The 24131-nt window shown below is 37.8% G+C and overlaps 2 protein-coding genes across 3 annotated transcripts in view; one reads left to right on the forward strand and one right to left on the reverse strand.

The window, feature by feature from the left end:
• The window catches only part of LOC124272998, a 94518-nt gene that overhangs the window by 19586 nt on the left and 50801 nt on the right, over window positions 1-24131 (forward strand). The window lies entirely within an intron of this gene.
• The window catches only part of LOC124272961 (extensin-3-like), a 41090-nt gene that overhangs the window by 14878 nt on the left and 2081 nt on the right, over window positions 1-24131 (reverse strand). The window contains exon 2 of the mRNA XM_046708203.1: window positions 17282-18343. Coding sequence (XP_046564159.1) covers window positions 17282-18343 — 1062 coding nt within the window. The remainder of the gene's footprint in view (window positions 1-17281; window positions 18344-24131) is intronic.

The following is a 24131-nucleotide window of genomic DNA, read 5'->3' on the forward strand; positions in this document are numbered from 1 at the left end:
TTACCATCTCATCTTCCTCAAAGAACACCCTTACACATATGTTTACCATCTCATCTTCCTCAAAGTACACCCTTACACATATGTTTACCATCTCATCTTCCTCAAAGTACACCTTACACATATATCTGCCCTCACATCTTCCTCAAAGTACACCCTTACACATATGTTTACCATCTCATCTTCCTCAAAGTACACCTTACACATGTATCTACCCTCACATCTTCCGCAAAGTACACCCTTACACATATGTTTACCATATCATCTTCCTCAAAGTACACCTTACACATGTATCTACCCTCACATCTTCCTCAAAGTACACCTAACACATATGTTTACCATCTCATCTTCCTCAAAGTACACCCCTACACATATGTTTACCATCTCATCTTCCTCAAAGTACACCTTACACATATGTTTACCATCTCATCTTCCTCAAAGTACACCCCTATACATATGTTTACCATCTCATCTTCCTCAAAGTACACCTTACACATATGTTTACCATCTCATCTTCCTCAAAGTACACCCCTATACATATGTTTACCATCTCATCTTCCTCAAAGTACACCTTACACATATGTTTACCATCTCATCTTCCTCAAAGTACACCTTACACATATGTTTACCATCTCATCTTCCTCAAAGTACACCTTACACATATATCTACCCTCTCATCTTCCTCAAAGTACACCCCTACACATATATCTACCCTCACATCTTCCTCAAAGTACACCCCTATACATATATCTACCATCTCATCTTCCTCAAAGTACACCTTACACATATATCTACCCTCTCATCTTCCTCAAAGTACACCCCTACACATATATCTACCCTCACATCTTCCTCAAAGTACACCCATACACATATATCTACTCTCAAATCCTCCTGAAAGTACACCTTACACAATATATCTACCCTGAAATCTTCCTCAAAGTACACCTTACACAATATATCTATCCTCAAATCTTCCTCAAAGTACACCTTACACACATATCTACCCTCAAATCTTCCTCAAAGGTACACTCCTACACGTATATCTACCCTCACATCTTTCTCAAAGTACACCCATACAAATATATCTACCCTCAAATCTTCCTCAAAGTACACCTTACATATATATCTACCATCTCATCTTCCTCAAATTACACCCCTATACATTTGTTTACCCTCACACCTCCCTAAAACACATAATTATGTATTAATCTACCCAAACATCTTTCTAAAAGTACATTCCACCATATGTATCTACCCACTTATCTTCTTAAAAGTAAAAAACAACGTGTGTGTGTGTGTGTGTGTGTGTGTGTGTGTGTGTATTCCCAAACATCTTTCTAAAACCACAGCATTCTACAAACAGCTACCCACTTATCTTCCTCAGTTCATCCCTGCATATTTATCTACTCTTACATGTTCCTTAAGCACATCCTGCACGCTGACCTACCCGCACATGACACTCTCTTCTGAACATAGAAAACTACCATAGCAACAACAATAAAAACGTATTTTTCTGTTTCATATCTGGTTGATTTTGATTGGATATATTACAGTGTGCCTTGTCATGAAATGTACAGCCCTAGCCTATATGCATATTTCAATCAAGTGCACTACATGGGCGTTAGGCGTTTGTTCAGAACGCCGATGAATGCAACAGTGTCATGGCGGCCCTTCTAATGCTATAAGTTGTTCATTGGTCACGAGGGGTACATCAACCCATGGGCCCCGAGGGACCAGTGAACAACGTATTTATCCGACCCGAACACCTCAATGTTAATTCTGAACTGTTTTAAGCACGGGTATCGGATAATAAGGACTACTAGATTTAGTCAATTAGCCAATACCAACAACGGCAGACAAGAAAAAACAAATTTAGAGATATCTCCCTGCCATCGATTTGCATTCGCATTACATCGGTAATTTCCGTACATCATACTTGAATCAGTTATTACTAACACGAAGTACCAAATGAATTCCCACAGTTCGGTATTCCCAGCGGATAACATAGAAAATGTTACTCGCTTGTAGGCGGGGAGGTTGAAAATAATAGAAGAGCGCTCAGCCAATCAGAAAACGACATCTATGTGTGAGATAAGATAAAATCAATTATCACATTCACCATCATCACAGCGTTATGTACTCTTCTGCTGCTCGATTAAAAAACAATCGGCGAGGTTTGTTTACAGCCACAATATAGCCAACTTAAAAGAGCACTTTAATCACCTATACTGTGTTTATTTTATTGACACATGAAATGAGTGGATGAAAACCTATCGATTAATTAAACCAACATCGTACAGACAAAAATCTATTGCCCTAATGGTTAGGTTTCTTACATACGATGATGAAATTAGAGTATAATGACCAGCATGTGGTAAAATTAGAATGTTCTGTTTGAGTAGCGGCTGGTAGGGAGACTCCCTGAACTAAGAGTGATTAAGTTGGACCTTGGGTCTTTGTTTTCAGAGCGAGGTCCATTCACATTGTAAAACTCCATGCAACAAAAATAAGAGACCAAGAAAACGCTGAGTGAAATCGATCTGTGTGTGAAAGAAAGTAGCATTGAGTTGACGGTATTAATTTATCAATGTGTAGGTGGGTGAATGAATGAGTGAGTGAGTTTAGTTTTACGCCGCACTCAGCAAGATTCAAGCTATATGGCGGCGGTCTGTAAATAGTCGAGTCTGGACCAGACAACAGCAGTGATCAACAACATGAACATCGATCTACACAACTGGGATACGATGACATGTGTCAACGAAGTCAGCGAGTCTGACCACCCGATCCCGTTAGTCGCCTCTTACGCCAAGCATGGGTTACTGAAGATCAGTTCTAACACGGGTCTTCACGGGTCAGGGGTGTGAATGTGGGTGTATATAGGGTTTATCCAAGACTGCGAAGGGAAACAATAGTTACATGTCGCTGTAGCTGACCAAGGCCCCGTTCCTCAAAGCGATCGTAGCGCTACGATAGTCGTAAGTCCATGTTAAAGTATGGGAGTTACGATCATCTTAGCGCTACGATCGCTTTGAGGAACGGGGCCCTGGCTAGCTATTCTCGAAACGTTCGTAGCCCTACGAACTTCTTAAGCCCATTCTTAACACATTGGCTACGATCAAAGTTACGAATTCTTAGGGCTACGAACGTTTCGAGAATAAGGGCGCTGGTTACTAAGTATCCGAAAATTTGCAATCAGAATCTACATTCAGTAATAATTACAAATGTTAGTTCATATGCTTAGAACCCTTAAAGATCCGGGTTAGAATGGGTCAACACGGAGGCCATTAACGGGATCATGCGGTCAGGCTTGCTGACTTGGTTGACACATGTCATCGTATCCCAATCATGTAGATCAATGCTCATGCCGTTGATCACTGGATTGTCTGGTCCAGACTGGTCCAGGACTATCCCACAACTCTACTATCCCCGGACTATCTGGTCCAGACTCGATTATTTACAGACCGCCGCCATATAGCTGGAATATTGCTGAGTGCGGAGTGACTCAACTTAGACGTTTAGTGTGTCTGCTGTGCTAATGTGAGACAACTTCCCTATAGCCAGTTGTTCGAACAGATGATGTTTATCCTGCAGACACTGAACATTATGGGGATACAACAAGGATTTGTCGATGAGAGTTATATCTCTGTCTGAGGGGACAGTGATTTTAAGGTTCCACTACACTAAATCAGTATCACATGCTCCCTGCGCGAGAACCGTATGTAAACAAGTGAAGATGTGAGGTGAAATTGGGTTTAACCTCGTGCTTGAGAATATTGCGCTCATATGACGACGTGCATGCGTGTGTATGTGCGACTGCTTGTACTAGCCCAGACTGAAGCTGGTTTTATAGTGCTAGCCCACTGAGATACCATGCCTCAGTGAAGCATGAATACCCCACTCAGACACATTATACTGACTCCGAGCCGACCAGTCCTTGTTGTACCCATTAATGCCGAGCGCCAGGCAGGGACCAACAAGTACCATATTTTAACGTCATTTGGTATGACGCGGTCGGGGATCGAACCCGCGACCTTCCGCTCTCCGGGCGGACGCTCTAACCACTACATCACGGAGGCGGTCAAACAAGTGAAGAGAGACAGAGACATGTGACAGCTGTGATTGGATGAAATAGTGTAAGATGTTTGTTTTTTAAAAGCACATCCAACCAGTAATTAAAACTGACCACAATTTTAAGTATTAATTGCTGTCATTTTTATCACCATCACTTATACTTATTGTGTGTACAGATATTTTCCAGTAGGTGACATTTGGTGCGGAACTGGGGTTGATGTGTTCCGCTTCCTGTGCTCGCAAAACGAGCCGGACAAGTTGGCCTGATATTTTGTTTTAAGGTAGTTTAAAGGCCAGAGTGTACCCATGTGTACATGGAATGGCTGTTGATAGCCTGGATATTTAAAAAAAAAATATAAGGTTACTATAGAAGTCTATGGGAAAACATTTGGTGGTGTGTAACCTTAAACTTCGGCACGGTATCTTAGAGGGCTAGCCCTATTAATCTGACATTCGTTCCGACCAGTATGTGCAGCCACAAGCGCACACAAAGACACGTATGCACGCACACACACATGCACGCACGCGCTGACGATTTGCAATACCGCTTCACCTCAACTCATTTAAATGGATCGTGAAGTTTGAGGGCATGCCATATGTTAGGTCATATCCTTAATAAAATTTATCTTTCATAATAGTATGTAGGTAGATATAGGTGACAATGACACGTATATTATAAATATACTCAGTGTGGAAAAATACTGACACAGAAAGGAAAGTACTTCCTCATTACATAATGTGAGTCAGTGTTGCGTAAGTTCCAACAAAACTTGTACGCCATTGAAGAGTTCAGCGTACATGCATTATGTATTGAAATACCCAACAATGCACTGCACATGAGTTGTAGGTAGTATGTTTTAATTACATTCGAGAAGATCCGATTTAGAACTGATCTTCAACCTTTGCATGTAAAAAGCCGCTAATGGGATCTGGTTATCAGACGTAGTCACTTGGTTGATGCATGTCATCGTGACCCAGTTGCGTAGATTTAAGCGGCCTGGGCCAACAAATAAACCCTGATCATTTGATGAATAGTGATGTTGGTTGTGAAAGAATTAAAGCAGCGTGTTCAACACATGTTTAGATATAAGCAGCTTGAGTTAGCTGTTATGCCAGTGTCCTGATTCAACGTATGATTGTGGTGGTTGGTTTGGATTTGTACTGGTGTTGCTATTCATGAAATGCTTTACAGATTGATGACGGGGTTAATACATATGGTGTTGCTGTAATCATCTTATGTTAAACAGTGGTGTGACTATCTAGAGGCGTCCACAAGATATGTTTGAGGTGAGGTGAGGTGAAATTGGGTTTAACGTCGTGCTTGAGAATATTTCGCTCATATGACGACGTGCATGCGTGTGTATGTGTATGTGCGGCTGTTTGTACTAGCCCAGACTGAAGCTGGTTTTATAGTGCTAGCCCACTGAGATACCATGCCGCTGTGAAGCATGAATACCCCACTCAGACACATTATACTGACTCCGAGCCGACCAGTCCTTGTTGTACCCATTAATGCCGAGCGCCAGGCAGGGACCAACAAGTACCATATTTTAACGTCTTTTGGTATGACGCGGCCGGGGATCAAACCCGCGACCTTCCGCTGTCCGGGCGGACGCTCTAACCACTACATCACGGAGGCGGTTGATGAACATTTAGAAGGCCTTGTAACATGGCATAGTACATGTAGTACTAGTTGTACATTCTCCTGATGATATAATAATAATAATAAGTGTTCTTGTATAGCGCACAAATCAAACTGCAAGGCAATTTCTCTAGGCGCTAAAAGATAGAGTGATCTGAAGAAAGGATTAAAGTTCATAAGCTTGTTTAAAAAGGAAAGTTTTCAGTTGGGACTGGAAAGATTCCACGGACGCGGCTTCCGGAATCTTATTATATGAACACCCGGGAGCTTGATGGTTATGAAGGAGAAAAGACTGACGATTTGAATAAAGAATAATCTATTGTCAAGGTGGTATTGTTGCAATGAAAGAAAATGAGTGTTATTGGAATTTAAACGAACCATAATTGAATAGGGTTTGTGGAATAAACTGTATTGTGCAAAATGTAGCATATACAGTTTGGATTCCGATACATGGTATTCAAACATGCGTTACTGCATCTATGTACGTTTGTGGTTTAAACATATTTTATTTGGAAACGAAAAGGATTGACAAATAAGCCTAAATGGCTTACATAATGACGTTCCATAATATATGTATCGGTTCGCATAATGGTGTAGTCAAGTTGTTTATTTGTATGAAGGGCATTGGCCCATATACACATAGTACGTTTACATCGAGCATTAATTACATACAATGTACAGTATACAAGGATGTTTTATTTATGTCACAGATTTCAAACATTTTGTTCTCTTAAGATTAAGCTTTGACAAACATATCGACATAAATTATTTAATACATCACTACACTTTGAATTCATTAGCTGTCTAAATTTGTGAATATTTACATTGTGGTGGTACATGTATGGTAGATAACGCTGTCTTAAATTCCATAAATTCCATAATAAGTATAACAAGCTATGAAAATAAGAACAAGTTATCTCTGAAAGATAGCAATCTTGGATATTAGCAAATTAACTTAGCTTTGATTCGTGGCCAGTCGATACAAATAAGAAAATAATAGAAATTACAAGACTTTTATGAATCAAAACGTTTTGATGTAATGATAAATTGCTGCACTGACTGTAGAATATCCATATTCGTCTGATATGATACTGAGTTATTACCATTTAGCACATCCCGCAGGGAGAACCTTTCACATAGAAATATGATTCAGTTAATGGACTGATCTTGTTAATTGTATCGCTAAAAAAGATTGCACCCATTTAAACTGTTTTAGAGGTTTTAAATATCGTCTCTCACGTAAAACCTTACAAACAATGTACAAACAATTTATTTTGCCTATTTTCGATTATTCTTGTCAAATATGGGACAATTGTACCAAACAGCCATCATTAACACTTGAAAAACGTTACCATGACGCACTTAGAACTATTTGCCGTGCTGTTCGCGGTATGTATCATAACAGAATTTATGATGAGACACATTTCCAAACACTATGCACCCGAAGATACATCCAAAAAGTAAAATTTTGCTTGTAAAATGAATAACCACTCAACTCCAAAATGTTTGAGTAATCTCCTCCCTCGTAAGGTATCTGATACTACAAACTACAGTTTCCGATACCGTTTGAAGCTTGAAACTATCGTTTGTAAATTATGCCAAATCATTTCTCCCAGATATAGTAAAATTCTGGAATTCTATGGCTACCGATCACAGAGAATCGACTACCTAGGGTAGTTTTAAGAACAAAGTTTATGTGTCAAATAATAATACTATTAGTCAAAACTACTTAAATTTAAATTCTGGATCAAGATTTTGTCAGATTATCCATTCATGCCTCAGGCTCGGTTGCAGCGGTCTAAACGCACACATATAGATATGAAAGAGTTATATCTTCAAATCCCTCTTTTTCTTGTGGCTATTGCTACGAAGATCCAATTCACTATTTCTTTTCGTGCGTTAATTACATTGACATAAGAAATGAAATGTACTTTTATGCTAAAGGATTAATTCATTACTATACGGCCACTTTACTGGATCTACTAAAGATAATCTTGAAATATTAGAATCTATCCATTATTTCATTGTATTGTCAGGTAGATTTGTGTTGTAAGTAGTTAAAACGAAATTGCACTAACTAATATTTTTTGACACTAATAGTTCTAATGTTATAAGCAGAAAGCTATTGCTTGTTTGTTAATAGCATGTTTTTCTCCTCACGATTGTTATATTTATATCCCGGAGCGGTATTCAGATAAGCAGCATCCCGCTTGTTTACCAGTCCGGTTCCACTTCTGGAAATAAATATTTTTAAACCATATCGAACTTTGTTATATCTAGGACACATGACGAAATAGTGGAATACATCCTTATAATCATGTGAGCAGGAACAAGAAGCATTGTCAGAAATAGAACGATTATATTTATCACTGTTTAAGTCACTCCATTTCAGTCTAAGGTAACAGTGTATTATTTGACGGAAACGACTACCAAAATCAACATTGTATTGGCATCAATTTGTGGTGTGATTAGGTTTTTAAACTGTCCAACAGAGGAAGCAATTGTCGCATTTGTGGGTAGGTTATTCATCAATTTCATCGTATCGGGCAAAAACGAATTGGCATAATTAGTAGATTTGTATCTTATAGTCTTATAAATTTCATTAATCCTGAGATTGTAATTACTGTTGTCAGACATATTCCCCGGAACAAGATCACAAAGATAGTCGGGAACCATATGGCTTACCATTTCATGAAAAAATGTTAATTTGGAATTTTTCTCATCGTTTCGCTAAGGAGGTCTGGATCGGCTCATTATATAGTTTCGCATGGCTCGTACCTCTGACTGCACCGCATATTGTGCGTAAGGCATCTAAGTGAAGTTGTTCGGGTGACAAAGGCTGTTCGTTTTTTACTATTGTCTCAGAAATGGCAGCAATAATCAAATTTAGGTAAAATGTAACGATTTATACATTGTTTCGAGAGTTTTTCGTGACAGTCTGTATTTAAAACTACGAAAGCAATTGATCATGGAACTAATTTTCCTTATCATTTCATTAATTTGGGAATACCAAAGGAGGTTTGCCTGAAAAGTAATACTTTAGTGCAATTCATTTATAGAGGTACCATTCATCGAGAGGGGAGGTTTCATAGAAGGTTGAGTTTTGCGTGAAAATTGGATAGTTTCAGTTTTATTTGGATTAAATTTTACTTGCCAGGATTCCGCCCATTTACATATTCTGTCTAAATCTGAGTCAAGAGTAAACGCACTCGTATAGAGATCGTCTATTACATAGAGTGGTGTGTCGTCTGCGAAAAGACGTATATTGCTTTCGATTCCATCAACTATGTCATTTATGTATATTAGAATAAAAGAGGCCCAAGGACTGATCCTTGGGGCACTCCGGCTATTGTCGGTCTTAATTCTGATTTGGGTATCTTCCCATAAGACAGACCTCCCACAAGACAGACCGCTTAAAACAACATATTTTATGGTTGGTTGCATAAGGCTTAAGTTAGCTGTACCCTTGATAATAATGGTATGTGCCCAGATAAAAAAGACAACATTAAGTATTAATTATAGTTTTATCAATTCAAGTAATGAATTATAATTTTTAAATTAAGACAAATTGCATCAACATATATGTACATCAACATATATTTGCCAGATCACATTTACTTGTGAATATTATCAAAAACAATGAATTATATACATATACCTATCAAACATATGACACCAAGCACCATATTAGTTTACATCACGTTTGTCAGTGCACAGATAACACTTATTAGAAAGTCACTTGAACATCATCATTTCCTCCTTTCTCCTTGCTTTTGGCATACAGGTAGCCATCTAGAAGGATGATCGGAAAAAAGTCATGGGAAAAAAGTCATCCAAAAAAAGTCATGGGAAAAATAACTATTACAAAACATCCTGTTCTCCAGTTATATACTTTGATGTGTTGGATGATGATGAGATAAAAAGATGATGATGATATACCTTGTACACTCAGTTTTGTAAATACTGCTTCACTTTCATCGTCAGTAATACATCCTGTTCTCCAGTTATTTGCAAACACTAACTCAACAACAGTTATAAAACAAAAAATAGAAATTTATGTAGTGCTATTGATGATAATATTGTTATGACTTTTTTAATAAGTACATTATCAATACTGATTTTTGTTCCTACAACCTGGTAGCGATGGGTCAGTAAAAGGATTAGTGATATGTTTTGAGAAGGTGAGTGAGTGAGTCTAGTTTTACGCCGCACTCAGCAATATTCCAGCTATATGGCTGCGGTCTGTAAATAATCGAGTCTGGACCAGACAATCCAGTGATCAACAGCATGAAAATCGGTCTGCGCAATTGGGATACGATGACATGTGTCAACCAAGTCAACAAACCTGATATACATTTTTTCAAAGACATTGGATAAACAAGATGTTAAGGCAACTAGTCTATAGTTAGATCAGTCGTTAATATTACCTTTCTTGTGGATTGATATGACACATGATTCTTTCCATATATCTGGGGAAAGTGATGTTTGAAGTGACTTGTTAAAATTTTTAGTTATTGTTAGCAACACGGAAGATGATATCAAACGTAAGAAACGGTTTCCAATACCATCTGGTACCGTCGCTTTGGTAACTTTTAATGATGATAACACATCTTCAGCATCCTGCTTTGTGAGATATAAATCACTCACATAATTACTATTATTGTTTAAGGCCATATTTGGAGCATCATTTTGGGGTCAGCTATTGCTGCCTGGTCAACAAAGTAATCATTTAAGACTTGCCATCGCGAATATTAAGGTATGAATTTGAATCTGATTGTGTTTTATGATATTGTTGGCAATTGTAACTTGCTATGAGTATAGCAGCTATTCAAATATACCCAATTCCACACAAAATCTGGTTTCTATACTCCACGGGGAGTTCAGAATTAATCCATTGTCAGAGCTAATAGTGTTAACGCTTTAAGTATAAACATTGAACATTCAATATATATACACACATTATTATGTTAAAATTAACAGTCACTTCTTCATATGTACTTTCAAATGTATATCACTTCTTGCCACTGAAGGAAGAAGACATCAAATGCCATTATCTACGACGACCCCAAAGACATTGCAAATGTTTTAAATGATTTCTTTGTAAGTCAGTCTACAATAGAAAATCCAGATTTACGACCTCCCCAATGTCATTTTGAACTTACTACAGACTCACTAAATGTTGTCAATCTTACACGTGATGAAGTTCAAGTTATTCTCCTCTCTCTCGATCCATCAAAAGCTACAGGACCAGATGGAATAGGAAATATATTTCTGAAAGTCATGGCGAAAAGTTTAGCTCCTCTATCAACAACATTATTTAACTTGTCTCTTCAGAAATTCACGTTTCCAGCCGTCTGGAAGGAAGCGTCAGTCATGCATCTCCATAAAAAAATAGTGTAAATGAACGTTCCAATTACAGACCGGTCGCACTTACGAGCTGTCTGTCTAAAGTTTTAGAAAAATGTGTTTTTAAACATGCATTTAATCACTTTAGGGACAATGCTATTTTAACCAATTTACAATCGGGTTTTATGCCAGGCGACTCTGTCGATAATCAATTAACTTATTTGTATGATTTTATAGCGAAAGGAGTTGATGAAGGTAAAGAGGTCAGAGCTGTTTTTTTGTGACTTTAGTAAGGCATTTGATAAGGCATGGCACAAGGGCATCATTTCTAAACTTAAAAACTATGGCATTGGTGGATCACTTTTGAATTGGTTTGAAAGTTATTTACAAAACAGATCACAAAAAGTCGTCATTAATGGATACAGTTCCGATTATAAACCTGTACTTGCTGGCGTCCCACAATGTTCCGTATTGGGACCCTTACTTTTTATTGTATGCATAAATGATTCAATAGATGGTATAAAAAGCCATATACGTTTATTTGCTGACGACACCTCACTTTACGTAATAGTAGATGATCACGATACTGCCGCATCCTGTCTGAACGATGATTTAAACCGTATATCTAGCTGGGCAGACAAGTGGCAAGTTACCTTCAACCAGGGATACTCTACAACTTAGTCTCCCTGCTTCAACCCTGATAAAACCGAAACAATCAATTTTCTCGTAAACATAAAAATGATACCATTCCGACTTTGAACATGAACCAAACCCTGATACGAGAAGTGGAAAGTCATAAACAGCTAGGTATAACTTAACAGATTGAGTGTGGATGGAAAAGTCATATTGAAGATATTGTTCAGAAAGTTAGCCCCATGATAAACTGTCTCCGAAGTTTTAAATATCGCCTGTCCAGAAAAAACGCTAGAAACCATGTACAAATCGTTTGTGATGCCGATATTTGACTATTGTTGTCATATCTGGGATAATTGTACAAATAATCAGTCCCTTATTCTTGAACGGTTACATATAGATGCACTTCGTACAAAATGCGGCGCAGTTCGTGGCACTAGTCATCATAGGTTCTATATCGAAACAAAGTCTAAACCATTAAAAGAAAGAAGGCGTGACATTAAACTAATAAAGGTTTACAAGATGAATAACGATCTCGCACCTAACTACCTCTGTGTCCTTGTCCCTAAATTTGTCCCTGGAAACAGTCAAAATAATCTCCGTAATAAAGCTAAGTTACAAACAATAAATTGTAAGACTAAAATATATGAAAAGTCGTTCCTACCTGACACAATTAAAATTTGGAATTCATTACCTGATAGTTTAGTATTATATAGTGAACAATGTTGTTTATTTAGTATTTGAGTTACACATGAATAATGTTGTTCGTATAGTGTTTGAGTGACACATGAACATTGTTGTTTATTTAGTATTTGAGTGACACATGAACACCGTTGTTTATTTAGTGTTTGAGTGACACATGAACACTGTTGTTTATTTAGTATTTGAGTTACACATGAACACTGTTGTTCATATAGTGTTTGAGTGACACATGAACAATGTTGTTCATATAGTGTTTGAGTTGCACATGAACATTGTTGTTTATTTAGTATTTGAGTTACACATGAATAATGTTGTTCATATAGTGTTTGAGTTGCACATGAACACTGTTGTTTATATAGTGTTTGGGTGACACATGAACACCGTTGTTTATTTAGTGTTTGAGTTACACATAAACGATATTGTTTATATAGTGTTTGAGTGACACATGAACACCGTTGTGTATTTAGTGTTTGAGTGACATATGAACACTGTTGTTCATATAGTGTTTGAGTGACACATGAACAATGTTGTTCATATAGTGTTTGAGTGACACATGAACATTGTTGTTTATTTAGTATTTGAGTTACACGTGAATAATGTTGTTCATATAGTGTTTGAGTTGCACATGGACACTTTTGTTTATATGTGTTTGAGTTGCACATGATCACCGTTGTTCATATAGTGTTTGAGTTACACATGAACAATGTTGTTCATATAGTGTTTGAGTTACACATGAACATTGTTGTTCATATAGTGTTTGTGTTACACATGCATATGAACACTGTTGTTCATATAGTGTTTGAGTTACACATGAACATTTTTGTTCACATAGTGTTTGAGTTACACATGTTCATTGTTGTTTATTTAGTATTTTTTGAGTGACACATGAACACTGTTGTTTATTTAGTATTTTTTTAGTTGCACATGAACATTGTTGTTTATATAGTGTTTGCGTTACACGCGAACACCGTTGTTTATATAGCGTCTGAGTTATACATGAACATTTTTGTTTATTTAATTACAAATATCGGGGCTCTCCGGGACGTGTCACTTAAAAACGTTTTTTTCCCAGTTGAGCAGCGTGACTCCATTATGTGTATGCCTCGTGTTCAGCACACCAGACAACTGGTGTAACAACCTTTCTTCAAAAAACAACAAGAGCTATTAACTAACTTGGCATTAATCAACACAATCACGTGACAGCATTTATATACTCTCGTGTTTAAAGTAAGTAGTAAGAAATGGGTCAGTGTGACGTACGACGCTCTGCTCTCATCCGCCGTTGGGTTGATGCCACGTTGAGATATTCAGCGATAGGTACAGACGAGGCGGCAGAGCGTTCCCATGCCGGCAGTGGAGACGACGATTTCCCTGGAGTTGTACTCGTTGTACATCCCACTTCCAAAATCCCTGCACGCGCTGACCTACTTACAGACACCTGCATACCTCTTTTGTCGACGCCGTAAAATAATCCATAATTGATGTACCATTGAATGCTGGAAGCATGTGCCTTATAACGAGGGTCGGAGACCACCTCGCAATAACGCCACACACGCAAGACAACCCGTCAGGCTGCGCTAAGAACTCCTGGCAGCTGTTATGGTGAGCCTGTGAAATGGCGCTACCGACGGCCCAGTAAACGCGATGGAGTTTAGGGGTCACCAGCCGTACACTGACCGCCAGCCGCCTCGCGCAACCTATGACGTCACCGCGCGCGCCGGTCATCGCCCTAACGGTATTGACATTATTGGAGTAGTGACCTTTATGCTAGAAGATGGAGTAATGGTTTAGGAGGAGGGCTGGTCGGCGCTGTAGTTTGTCTCATTTTGTTGGGATTGGGTGGGATATTCCGCCTTATCTGTTGAACAGGTGAGCGGTGTACGGGTTCGTTACTTCGAGACTTGCTGACTTGACAGTTTAGCTTAGAGCATGAGGTTAGGAGCACGCGGTATATATAGGTAAGTAAAACGGCCTCTTACTTCGTTCGCTGTATTTCGCGGCTAGCGTTTTATAACGCGGTCATGTCGTTACCGGTTTCATGGGTCGTTGTTCGTTTTAACACTTAATCTACACATTCGTATAGAACCCGTGTGATATATTGATAATGTTCTAATATATAGTTCTAAAGTAACATAAGTAGTATTGTATGAAATAAATATTATAATGTGTGAGAATATATGGCCATAGACGTATAGAGTCATTTGGTGTTAAACACTTTACAGAATATAATAGAATTTTAAGATATATGACATGTAAATGAAACTAACACGTTCTCCCAAGTCTCAGTTTTCACGCTGTAGTTACATATGATAGCTATATGAGTGAAATCCCAAACAATTTAGATATGCAACATATCAATGATCAAATCACACCTTCTGTTATCCAAACTTTATAAGTATCTTTCTTCACCCAATTTGTTTATTTTTAGTGTCAAAATATCAGAATGCAATTTGACACATTTCCCCGTATATTCGAGAGTAATACTTGTACATTATTAGTACTTATATATTATTCTGTGGATGCTTGAATTCAGGAATTTGAATATTTTTCTCATAACGCTCTTTCGATGTAAAATAAATGCATGTCACGTCTATTCCGGAATTTAAGTTTAAAAGCGTTCGTTTGAAAAATGAAAGCATTTGCATAGCACTGTTTAATGAGCGTTCATTCGATAACTGCTTTATGTCGCTTGATGATGATGCGAATATAATGGCCCGGGTCCTTTTTAAGATGAAACTAAAGATGTAAAGCTTGATAAATATTCGACTCAAGTAATGTTCTAAAAAAATCTTTTGTTTGTCTTTTTATTCAATATTAGAGACATATTCCGCTAAATTCGTATCATTTTCTGTTCATATATATACTGAACAAGAATATTTACGTCAACAGATCCAGGTTGAGGTATATATGTTTAAATAAGCGGTACAGTCTACATGGATGATATGTTAGATATCCTATTACCCATATTTTAACATGCATGTCGTCTCATATCACAGTGACACACAGCAGTGCAACTGCACTGTGTGTCCCGCTGCCTCACTATAGCGCTCACGGAGACTCTGAAATACGATTACCCAACAGTCTCTGAAATCCTTCGATTACGTACACATACCAGTGATTTTTCCATATCCCAGTCGTCCTGAATGAGCTTCGTCGATATTGACCGAGTCGAGTTACATTCACAGTTGTTTTCGACCAAAATTTGATCATTTTCCATATCCCAGTCGTCCTGAATGAGCTTCGGTATATATCGATATTGACCGAGAGAGAGTTAACATTGAAAATTCACACCAAAAGTTTTCGACCTAGTGGTAAAATTCGATCACCGAAGACCAGGTTCGATTCCACATGGGCACACTAGTGTGAAGCCTTTTCTGGTGTCCCCGCCGTGATATTGCTATTATTGCTAAAAGCGGCGTAAAACATTAAACTCAGTCAGTTCAACCAAAATTTGATCACTTTGCACATCCCACTACCCAACTAACGCACAACGTTTTCGCAACGTTGGGAATGATGAAGATAGGTAACGTCATTGCCACAACGTTAGTATAACGTTATTTTATAACGTTATGTCACAACGTAACACGCATTGCAAATTTACGTTGATGAAACGTTATGCTTTGGGCTCCTGACAACGTCATAACAACGTCTCATATAACGTGGTGTCAGGGAGTTCTCGGTAAAACTTTCCATGCAAATTGACGAATAAACATTGTGAGTTTCATCTTTGTTTCTCGTGTACTGTTCACTACTGGGAAAACTATTAAACTATCAACGTCAAATAGAACGTCAAGACAACGTGAAATACGTTAGTATCAAATAACGTATCCTTGAGGCGTAGTAAAAATGATGTATCACAACGTTGTGACAACGTAAATGGGAGTCCACAGAATAACGTAGTAACGAAAGCATGGCGTTGCGACAACGTTGTGACAACGTAAATGGGAGTCCGCAGAATAACGTTGTAACAACGAAAGCATAGCGTTGTGACAACGTTGTGACAACGTGAAATTGTTAGCTGGGTAGTCAGAAATGAGCTTCGTATATATCGATATCACCAGTGGTGTCTTCCTGTAGAGATTGCTCTTTTCATGTCAAACATGTGCGAAAGTAGAGTGACCTGTCAAAATGATATATCCTGTGGTCTTGTGATCCAGTGCTGATGTAACGTGTGAAATATAGATGTCCGATTCGCCTATTTTTGTCACGAAGTGGAATTAAATTAAATGCAGATATCTAGCATTTTTAGTGCATGGGACAACATTGCAGTCATGCCGCGAGGTTGTATGTGGAATATTTACACCAATCACCGGATGCAGCTCACGGACAGCATGTCGTATATCCGTCCATTCCCAGAAATGCAGCCCCTGATTCAAGTGCCGGACCTTAATAACCACGCAGCTGTCACGTAGATAGATATGATTGGCTCGACATGTTCTCAGTCAGATGCTCGTTGACAGCAATGTACACGTTCTACATAAGTATTTCTGTAACTACGCAATGTAAGTGAGTGAGTTTAGTTTTGCGCCGCTTTTAGCAATATTCCAGCAGTATCACGGCGGGAGACACCATAAATGGGCTTCACCCATTATACCCATGTGGGGAATCGAACCCGGGTCTTCGGTGTGACGAGCGAACGCTTTAACCACTAGGCTACCCCACCGCCCCTACTACGCAATGTACCTCCACTTGGTATGACGTACTTCTCTGCATAGTACTGCCCCAATGGCGTATACTACTTCTCTCATGGTGTACAATACTTCTCTGTTGGAGTCAAGTACTTTCCCAATGACATGAATTACTTACTTGATGGCGTATAGTACTTACGTAAAGGTGTATAGTACTTATCTAAAGGTGTATAGTACTTCCCACATGGGATATGTCACTTACCTACAGGTATATGGCACTGCCCTGACGGTTTGGCGGTATTTCTCCGTTGGAATATGATCCTTCCGTGATGGATTATAGTACTTCTGTGATGGAGTATGGTGCTTATGGAATAAAGAATGGTACGTCTGTAATGAACTATGGTACTTCTGTATTGAACTATGGTACTTCTGTAATGAACTATGGTACTTCTGTAATGGACTGTGGTACTTCTGTAATGGACTGTGATACTTCTGTAATGGACTGTGATACTTCTGTAATGGACTATGGTACTTCTGTAATGGACTATGGTACTTCTGTAATGAACTATGGTACTTCTGTAATGGACTGTGATACTTCTGTAATGAACTATGGTACTTCTGTAATGAACTATGGTACTTCTGTAATGGACTGTGGTACTTCTGTAATGGACTATGGTACTTCTGTAATGGACTGTGATACTTCTGTAATGGACTGTGATACTTCTGTAATGAACTATGGTACTTCTGTAATGGACAGTGGTACTTCTGTAGTGGAATCAGGTACTTCTGTAATGGACTGTGATACTTCTGTAATGGACTGTGATACTTCTGTAATGGACTGTGATACTTCTGTAATGAACTATGGTACTTCTGTAATGGACAGTGGTACTTCTGTAGTGGAATCAGGTACTTCTGTAATGGACTGTGGTACTTCTGTAATGGACTGTGATACTTCTGTAATGGACTGTGATACTTCTGTAATGGACTGTGGTACTTCTGTAATGGACTATGGTACTTCTGTAATGGACTGTGATACTTCTGTAATGGACTGTGATACTTCTGTAATGAACTATGGTACTTCTGTAATGGACAGTGGTACTTCTGTAATGGACTGTGGTACTTCTGTAATGGAGGTACTTCTGTAATGGACTGTGGTACTTCTGTAATGGACTGTGATACTTCTGTAATGGACTGTGGACAGTGGTACTTCTGTAATGGACTGTGGTACTTCTGTAATGGACTGTGATACTTCTGTGGTACTTCTGTAATGGACTGTGGTACTTCTGTAATGGAACTATGGTACTTCTGTAATGGACTGGTACTTCTGTAATGAACTATGGTACTTCTGTAATGGATGTACTTCTATGATACTTCTGTAATGATACTTCTGTAATGGATGGTACTTCTGTAAATGGACTGGTAATGGACTATGGTACTTCTGTAATGGACTGTGGTACTTCTGTAATGAACTATGGTACTTCTGTAATGGACTGTGGTACTTCTGTAATGAACTATGGTACTTCTGTAATGGACAGTGGTACTTCTGTAATGGACTGTGGTACTTTCTGTATCTGTAATGAACTATGGTACTTCTGTAATGGACTATGGTACTTCTGTAATAGACTGTGGTACCTCTGTAATGAACTATGGTACTTCTGTAATGGACTGTGGTACTTCTGTAATGGACTATGGTACCTCTGTAATGGACTATGGAATTGCTTGTACTACTTCCTTACTGGCATACAGTATTTCCCTAAAGGTGTACGGTACTTTTCAAATGGTGAGTGGTAGTTCCCTGTATTTTGTGGTTCTAAGTGCTGTAACGTCTTGGCTTACATACTTCCCTGTTTCTGAATAGCATTTCCATTATGACGTGTGGTGCTTCTCTAATGGCGTATGGTATTCCCCTTATGGTGTATAGTACTTCCTAATCTTACAGAGTACTTCCCTGAAGGCATACAGTACTTCCTTAATGTTACAGAGTATTTCCCTAAAGGCATATAGTACTTTCATACTGTCACAGTCCATTTCCCTAAAGGCATATAGTACTTCTATAATGTTACAGAGTATTTCCCTAAAGGCATATAGTACTTTCGTAATGTTACAGAGTATTTCCCTAAAGGCATATAGTACTTCCATAATGTTAGAGGGTACTTCCCTAAAGGCATATAGTACTTTCCTAATGTTACAGAGTTCTTCCCTAAAGGCGTGTAGTACTTCCCTAATGTTACAGAGTACTTACCTAAAGGCGTGTAGTACTTCCCTAATGTTACAGAGTACTTACCTAAAGGCGTGTAGTACTTTCCTAATGTTACAGGGTACTTCCCTCAAGGCGTGTAGTACTTCCCTAATGTTACAGAGTTCTTCCCAAAAGGCGTGTAGTACTTCCCTAATGTTACAGAGTTCTTCCCTAAAGGCGTGTAGTACTTCCCTAATGTTACAGAGTTCTTCCATAAAGGCGTGTAGTACTTCCCTAATGTTACAGAGTTCTTCCCTAAAGGCGTGTAGTACTTCCCTAATGTTACAGAGTTCTTCCCTAAAGGCGTGTAGTACTTCCCTAATGTTACAGAGTTCTTCCCTAAAGGCGTGTAGTACTTCCCTAATGTTACAGAGTTCTTCCCTAAAGGCGTGTAGTACTTCCCTAATGTTACAGAGTCCAAAGGCGTGTAGTACTTCACTAATGTTACAGAGCTCTTCCCTCAAGGCGTGTAGTACTTCCCTAATGTTACAGAGTTCTTCCCTAAAGGCGTGTAGTACTTCCCTAATGCTACAGAGTTCTTCCATAAAGGCGTGTAGTACTTCCCTAACGTTACAGAATTCTTCCCTAAAGGCGTGTAGTGCTTCCCTAATGTTACAGGGTACTTGCCGAAAGGCATATTGTGCTTTCCTTATGTTACAGAGTACTAGTACTTCCCAAAAGACGTGTAGTACTTGCCTAACAGTAAATAGTAATGATAAATAGTACTTCTCTGCTAGAATATAGTATTTCACTATAGGCGTGTAGTACTTCCCTAACAGTAAATAGTAATGATAAATAGTACTTCTCTGCTAGAATATAGTATTTCACTATAGGCGTGTAGTACTTCCCTAACAGTAAATAGTAATGATAAATAGTACTTCTCTGCTAGAATATAGTATTTCACTATAGGCGTGTAGTACTTCCCTAACAGTAAATAGTAATGATAAATGAGTACTTCTCTGCTAGAATATAGTATTTCACTATAGGCGTGTAGTACTTCCCTAACAGTAAATAGTAATGATAAATAGTACTTCTCTGCTAGAATATAGTATTTCACTATAGGCGTGTAGTACTTCCCTAACAGTAAATAGTAATGATAAATAGTACTTCTCTGCTAGAATAAAGTATTTCACTATAGGCGTGTAGTACTTCCCTAACAGTAAATAGTAATGATAAATAGTACTTCTCTGCTAGAATATAGTATTTCACTATAGGCGTGTAGTACTTCCCTAACAGTAAATAGTAATGATAAAAGTACTTCTCTGCTAGAATATAGTATTTAACTATAGGCGTGTAGTACTTCCCTAACAGTAAATAGTAATGATAAATAGTACTTCTCTGCTAGAATATAGTATTTCACTATAGGCGTGTAGTACTTCCCTAACAGTAAATAGTAATGATAAATAGTACTTCTCTGCTAGAATATAGTATTTCACTAAAGGCGTGTAGTACTTCCCTAACAGTAAATAGTAATGATAAATAGTACTTCTCTGCTAGAATATAGTATTTCACTATAGGCGTGTAGTACTTCCTAACAGTAAATAGTAATGATAAATAGTACTTCTCTGCTAGAATATAGTATTTCACTATAGGCGTGTAGTACTTCCTAACAGTAAATAGTAATGATAAATGGTACTTCTCTGCTAGAATATAGTATTTCACTATAGGCGTGTAGTACTTCCCTAACAGTGAAATGGTAATGATAAATAGTACTTCTCTGCTAGAATATAGTATTTCACTATAGGCGTGTAGTACTTCCCTAACAGTAAATAGTAATGATAAATAGTACTTCTCTGCTAGAATAAAGTATTTCACTATAGGCGTGTAGTACTTCCCTAACAGTAAATAGTAATGATAAATAGTACTTCTCTGCTAGAATATAGTATTTCACTATAGGCGTGTAGTAATTCCCTAACAGTAAATAGTAATGATAAATAGTACTTCTCTGCTAGAATATAGTATTTAACTATAGGCGTGTAGTACTACCCTAACAGTAAATAGTAATGATAAATAGTACTTCTCTGCTAGAATATAGTGTATTTCACTATAGGCGTGTAGTACTTCCCTAACAGTAAATAGTAATGATAAATAGTGCTTCTCTGCTAGAATATAGTATTTCACTAAAGGCGTGTAGTACTTCCCCAACAGTAAATAGTAATGATAAATAGTACTTCTCTGCTAGAATATAGTATTTCACTATAGGCGTGTAGTACTTCCCTAACAGTAAATAGTAATGATAAATAGTACTTCTCTGCTAGAATATAGTATTTCACTATAGGCGTGTAGTACTTCCCTAACAGTAAATAGTAATGATAAATAGTACTTCTCTGCTAGAATATAGTGTTCACTATAGGCGTGTAGTACTTCCCTAACAGTAAATAGTAATGATAAATAGTACTTCTCTGCTAGAATATAGTATTTCACTATAGGCGTGTAGTACTTCCCTAACAGTAAATAGTAATGATAAATAGTACTTCTCTGCTAGAATATAGTATTTCACTATAGGCGCATTTACACCTTGAAGTGACATATTGTATATTCGGCTCCTGGTGCACCTTCTCGGTAAAATGGCTTCATCTATTTCCGCGTGTATCAACAGTATTAACATTATATCTGTGCCGTTAGTCTAGGTAATACCACACCAGTCGGCTCATATGGGCTGTGTAGAGGGACATAAAATGAAGGAGTAATAGACTGGTCTGATTTCTAGGTGCAGCGTTACTGCCACAAGATCTTTCAAACACAATCACATAAATGTTAAATATATATAGTGGCATAAAGTTTTTCAACCATAGACATCAACATTTTATAGACAGGAAATTCATAGAAGTTCAGCCATGTTTATTTCGAAATCTCCGATTACGGCACACGACGCTCAGTTTAAAGGGACACTCATCCAGAGCGATTTCACGCTCATAATCCGTTCACTCCCAAAAGACAGACTTCCCAAAAGACAGACCACCCATAAGACAGACTCATTGAGTACACTAATTAGCTGAGCCATGCTGTCCATCCACCCCTATTTAATTAACGAGCTGACCTAGGGCCACTACAGAGTATAGTGACAACACACTCCTATCTCCTGTGCCCTTCTCAAAACATATTACTAATCCTTTTACTGAACAGAACAGAATAGAGCCGAAATTTTATTCTAAAAAATCACATATAGTGACGCAGAGAACATACAGCATATTGATACATATTAAAACATTGAACAAAGTCCAGTTTTGATAATTTTGGCAACTTTAGAGTTAAGTGGTGAATAATCACATTTCATTAGATAAACAATGTTTTCAATAGTAGGATATTTACAGAAATATTGGGGAAGAAATTGATTTCTGAGGACTTTCTTATAAGTGTTATCTGTGCACTGACAATTATGTGATGTAAAATAATATAGTGTTTGGTCTCAAATGTTTGATAGGTACGTATATAACATTTAAGTTATTGTTTTTGATAATATTCACAAGTAAATGTGATCTGGTAAATATATGTTGATGTACATATATGTTGATGTCTTAATTTAAAAATCACAATTCATTACAAGAATTGATTAAACAATAGTTAATACCTAATGTTGTCTTTTTTATCTGGGCACATACCATTATTATCATGGGTACAGCTTATTTAAGCCTTGTGCAGCCAACCATAAAATATGTTGTTTTAAGCGGTCTGTCTTTTGGGAGGTCTGTCTTATGGGAAGATATCCAAGCTGCAAGCTGGTCAGTCTCTGCTCCAGCGACCGTGGCGGACACGGGGACTGGGATACATTAGGAAGGGTGGATTGGATACCCATCAGATGCCGTTATTTGAAAATATCCCCGATAGTTCTTGTCTGATTGCAGTATCCCAGCAGTGTAGGCTTTTTTTCGGATTTTCTAATGCGTGGATGGTATAATGACTGATCCAATTTGAACCCATTTCTGTGTTTTTAACCTCGATATTTAATCACGTCATGTAAAAAAATGATGTATATTACCTATGAGATTAAAAACAGACATTTGATTTCTCAGAATCCATAAACTAAATAACCTTTCTTTGCCATTGCTTTAAAAAAATCTGAAAATGTACTTGGGTAAATAAGTGTTACAGCGATTACTACTCCCTTGCTGTAACCCGTGTTTGGTAGTATAAACCTGCACCTGTTTATTTGCCATTCACTTGATAGTCAATTATTGAATTTAAAACAGGTATAATTAGTAGTAAGGCCACTCAGATTACCCGACAAAGGTTCCCATTTAGCATTTATCGTGTCTTGAGTAAATACTCAACATGATAAATTAAGGTCTAATGTGTCACATGTATGACATGTTATGTAATATGCGCTTGGAAGTGCAACAAGAAGAATTATCACCTGAGTTAAAAAAAGCAAACATCGATCAAAGGATTATTAACCGATAGCGCGCTTATTGATTAATTACTTTTATCTTGCACAGCAGATTTGTCAAAAAGTAGTTTTTATGAATGTAGATTTACTAACGTACATTGAATATACCCACATTCTGTCGTAAAGTGCCTGTGTAAAAATTACGTCCTTCATGCAAAGGATTAGCCGCCATTACGGTGACTGCTCATTTGTTGGCTAACTAAATTACATTTTTAAAGAATGGTGGACATCATGCAAGTAGTTGTCAGGTGGATATTTTGGGTGCCCAATGAGACTATACACCGATGTGAAAAACATGAAACAGTCACGTGACCAGTTGAGAAACTAGTTATGACGTTATGTCAACTTTTCGCTTATAAGACCGTTAAAAGACATATGTAATGGAACATGATTCTTTGTCAGCTGCAGATGAAAGGTATATCGTTCCTTTAGAGAGACAGAGAGAGAGACTTTATTCAGTATTGGAGGCCGTACAGATACAAAGTT

Source organism: Haliotis rubra, unplaced genomic scaffold (genome assembly GCF_003918875.1).
Source record: "Haliotis rubra isolate DU_JTF1 unplaced genomic scaffold, ASM391887v1 Scf175, whole genome shotgun sequence".
Classification (NCBI taxonomy): domain Eukaryota; kingdom Metazoa; phylum Mollusca; class Gastropoda; order Lepetellida; family Haliotidae; genus Haliotis; species Haliotis rubra.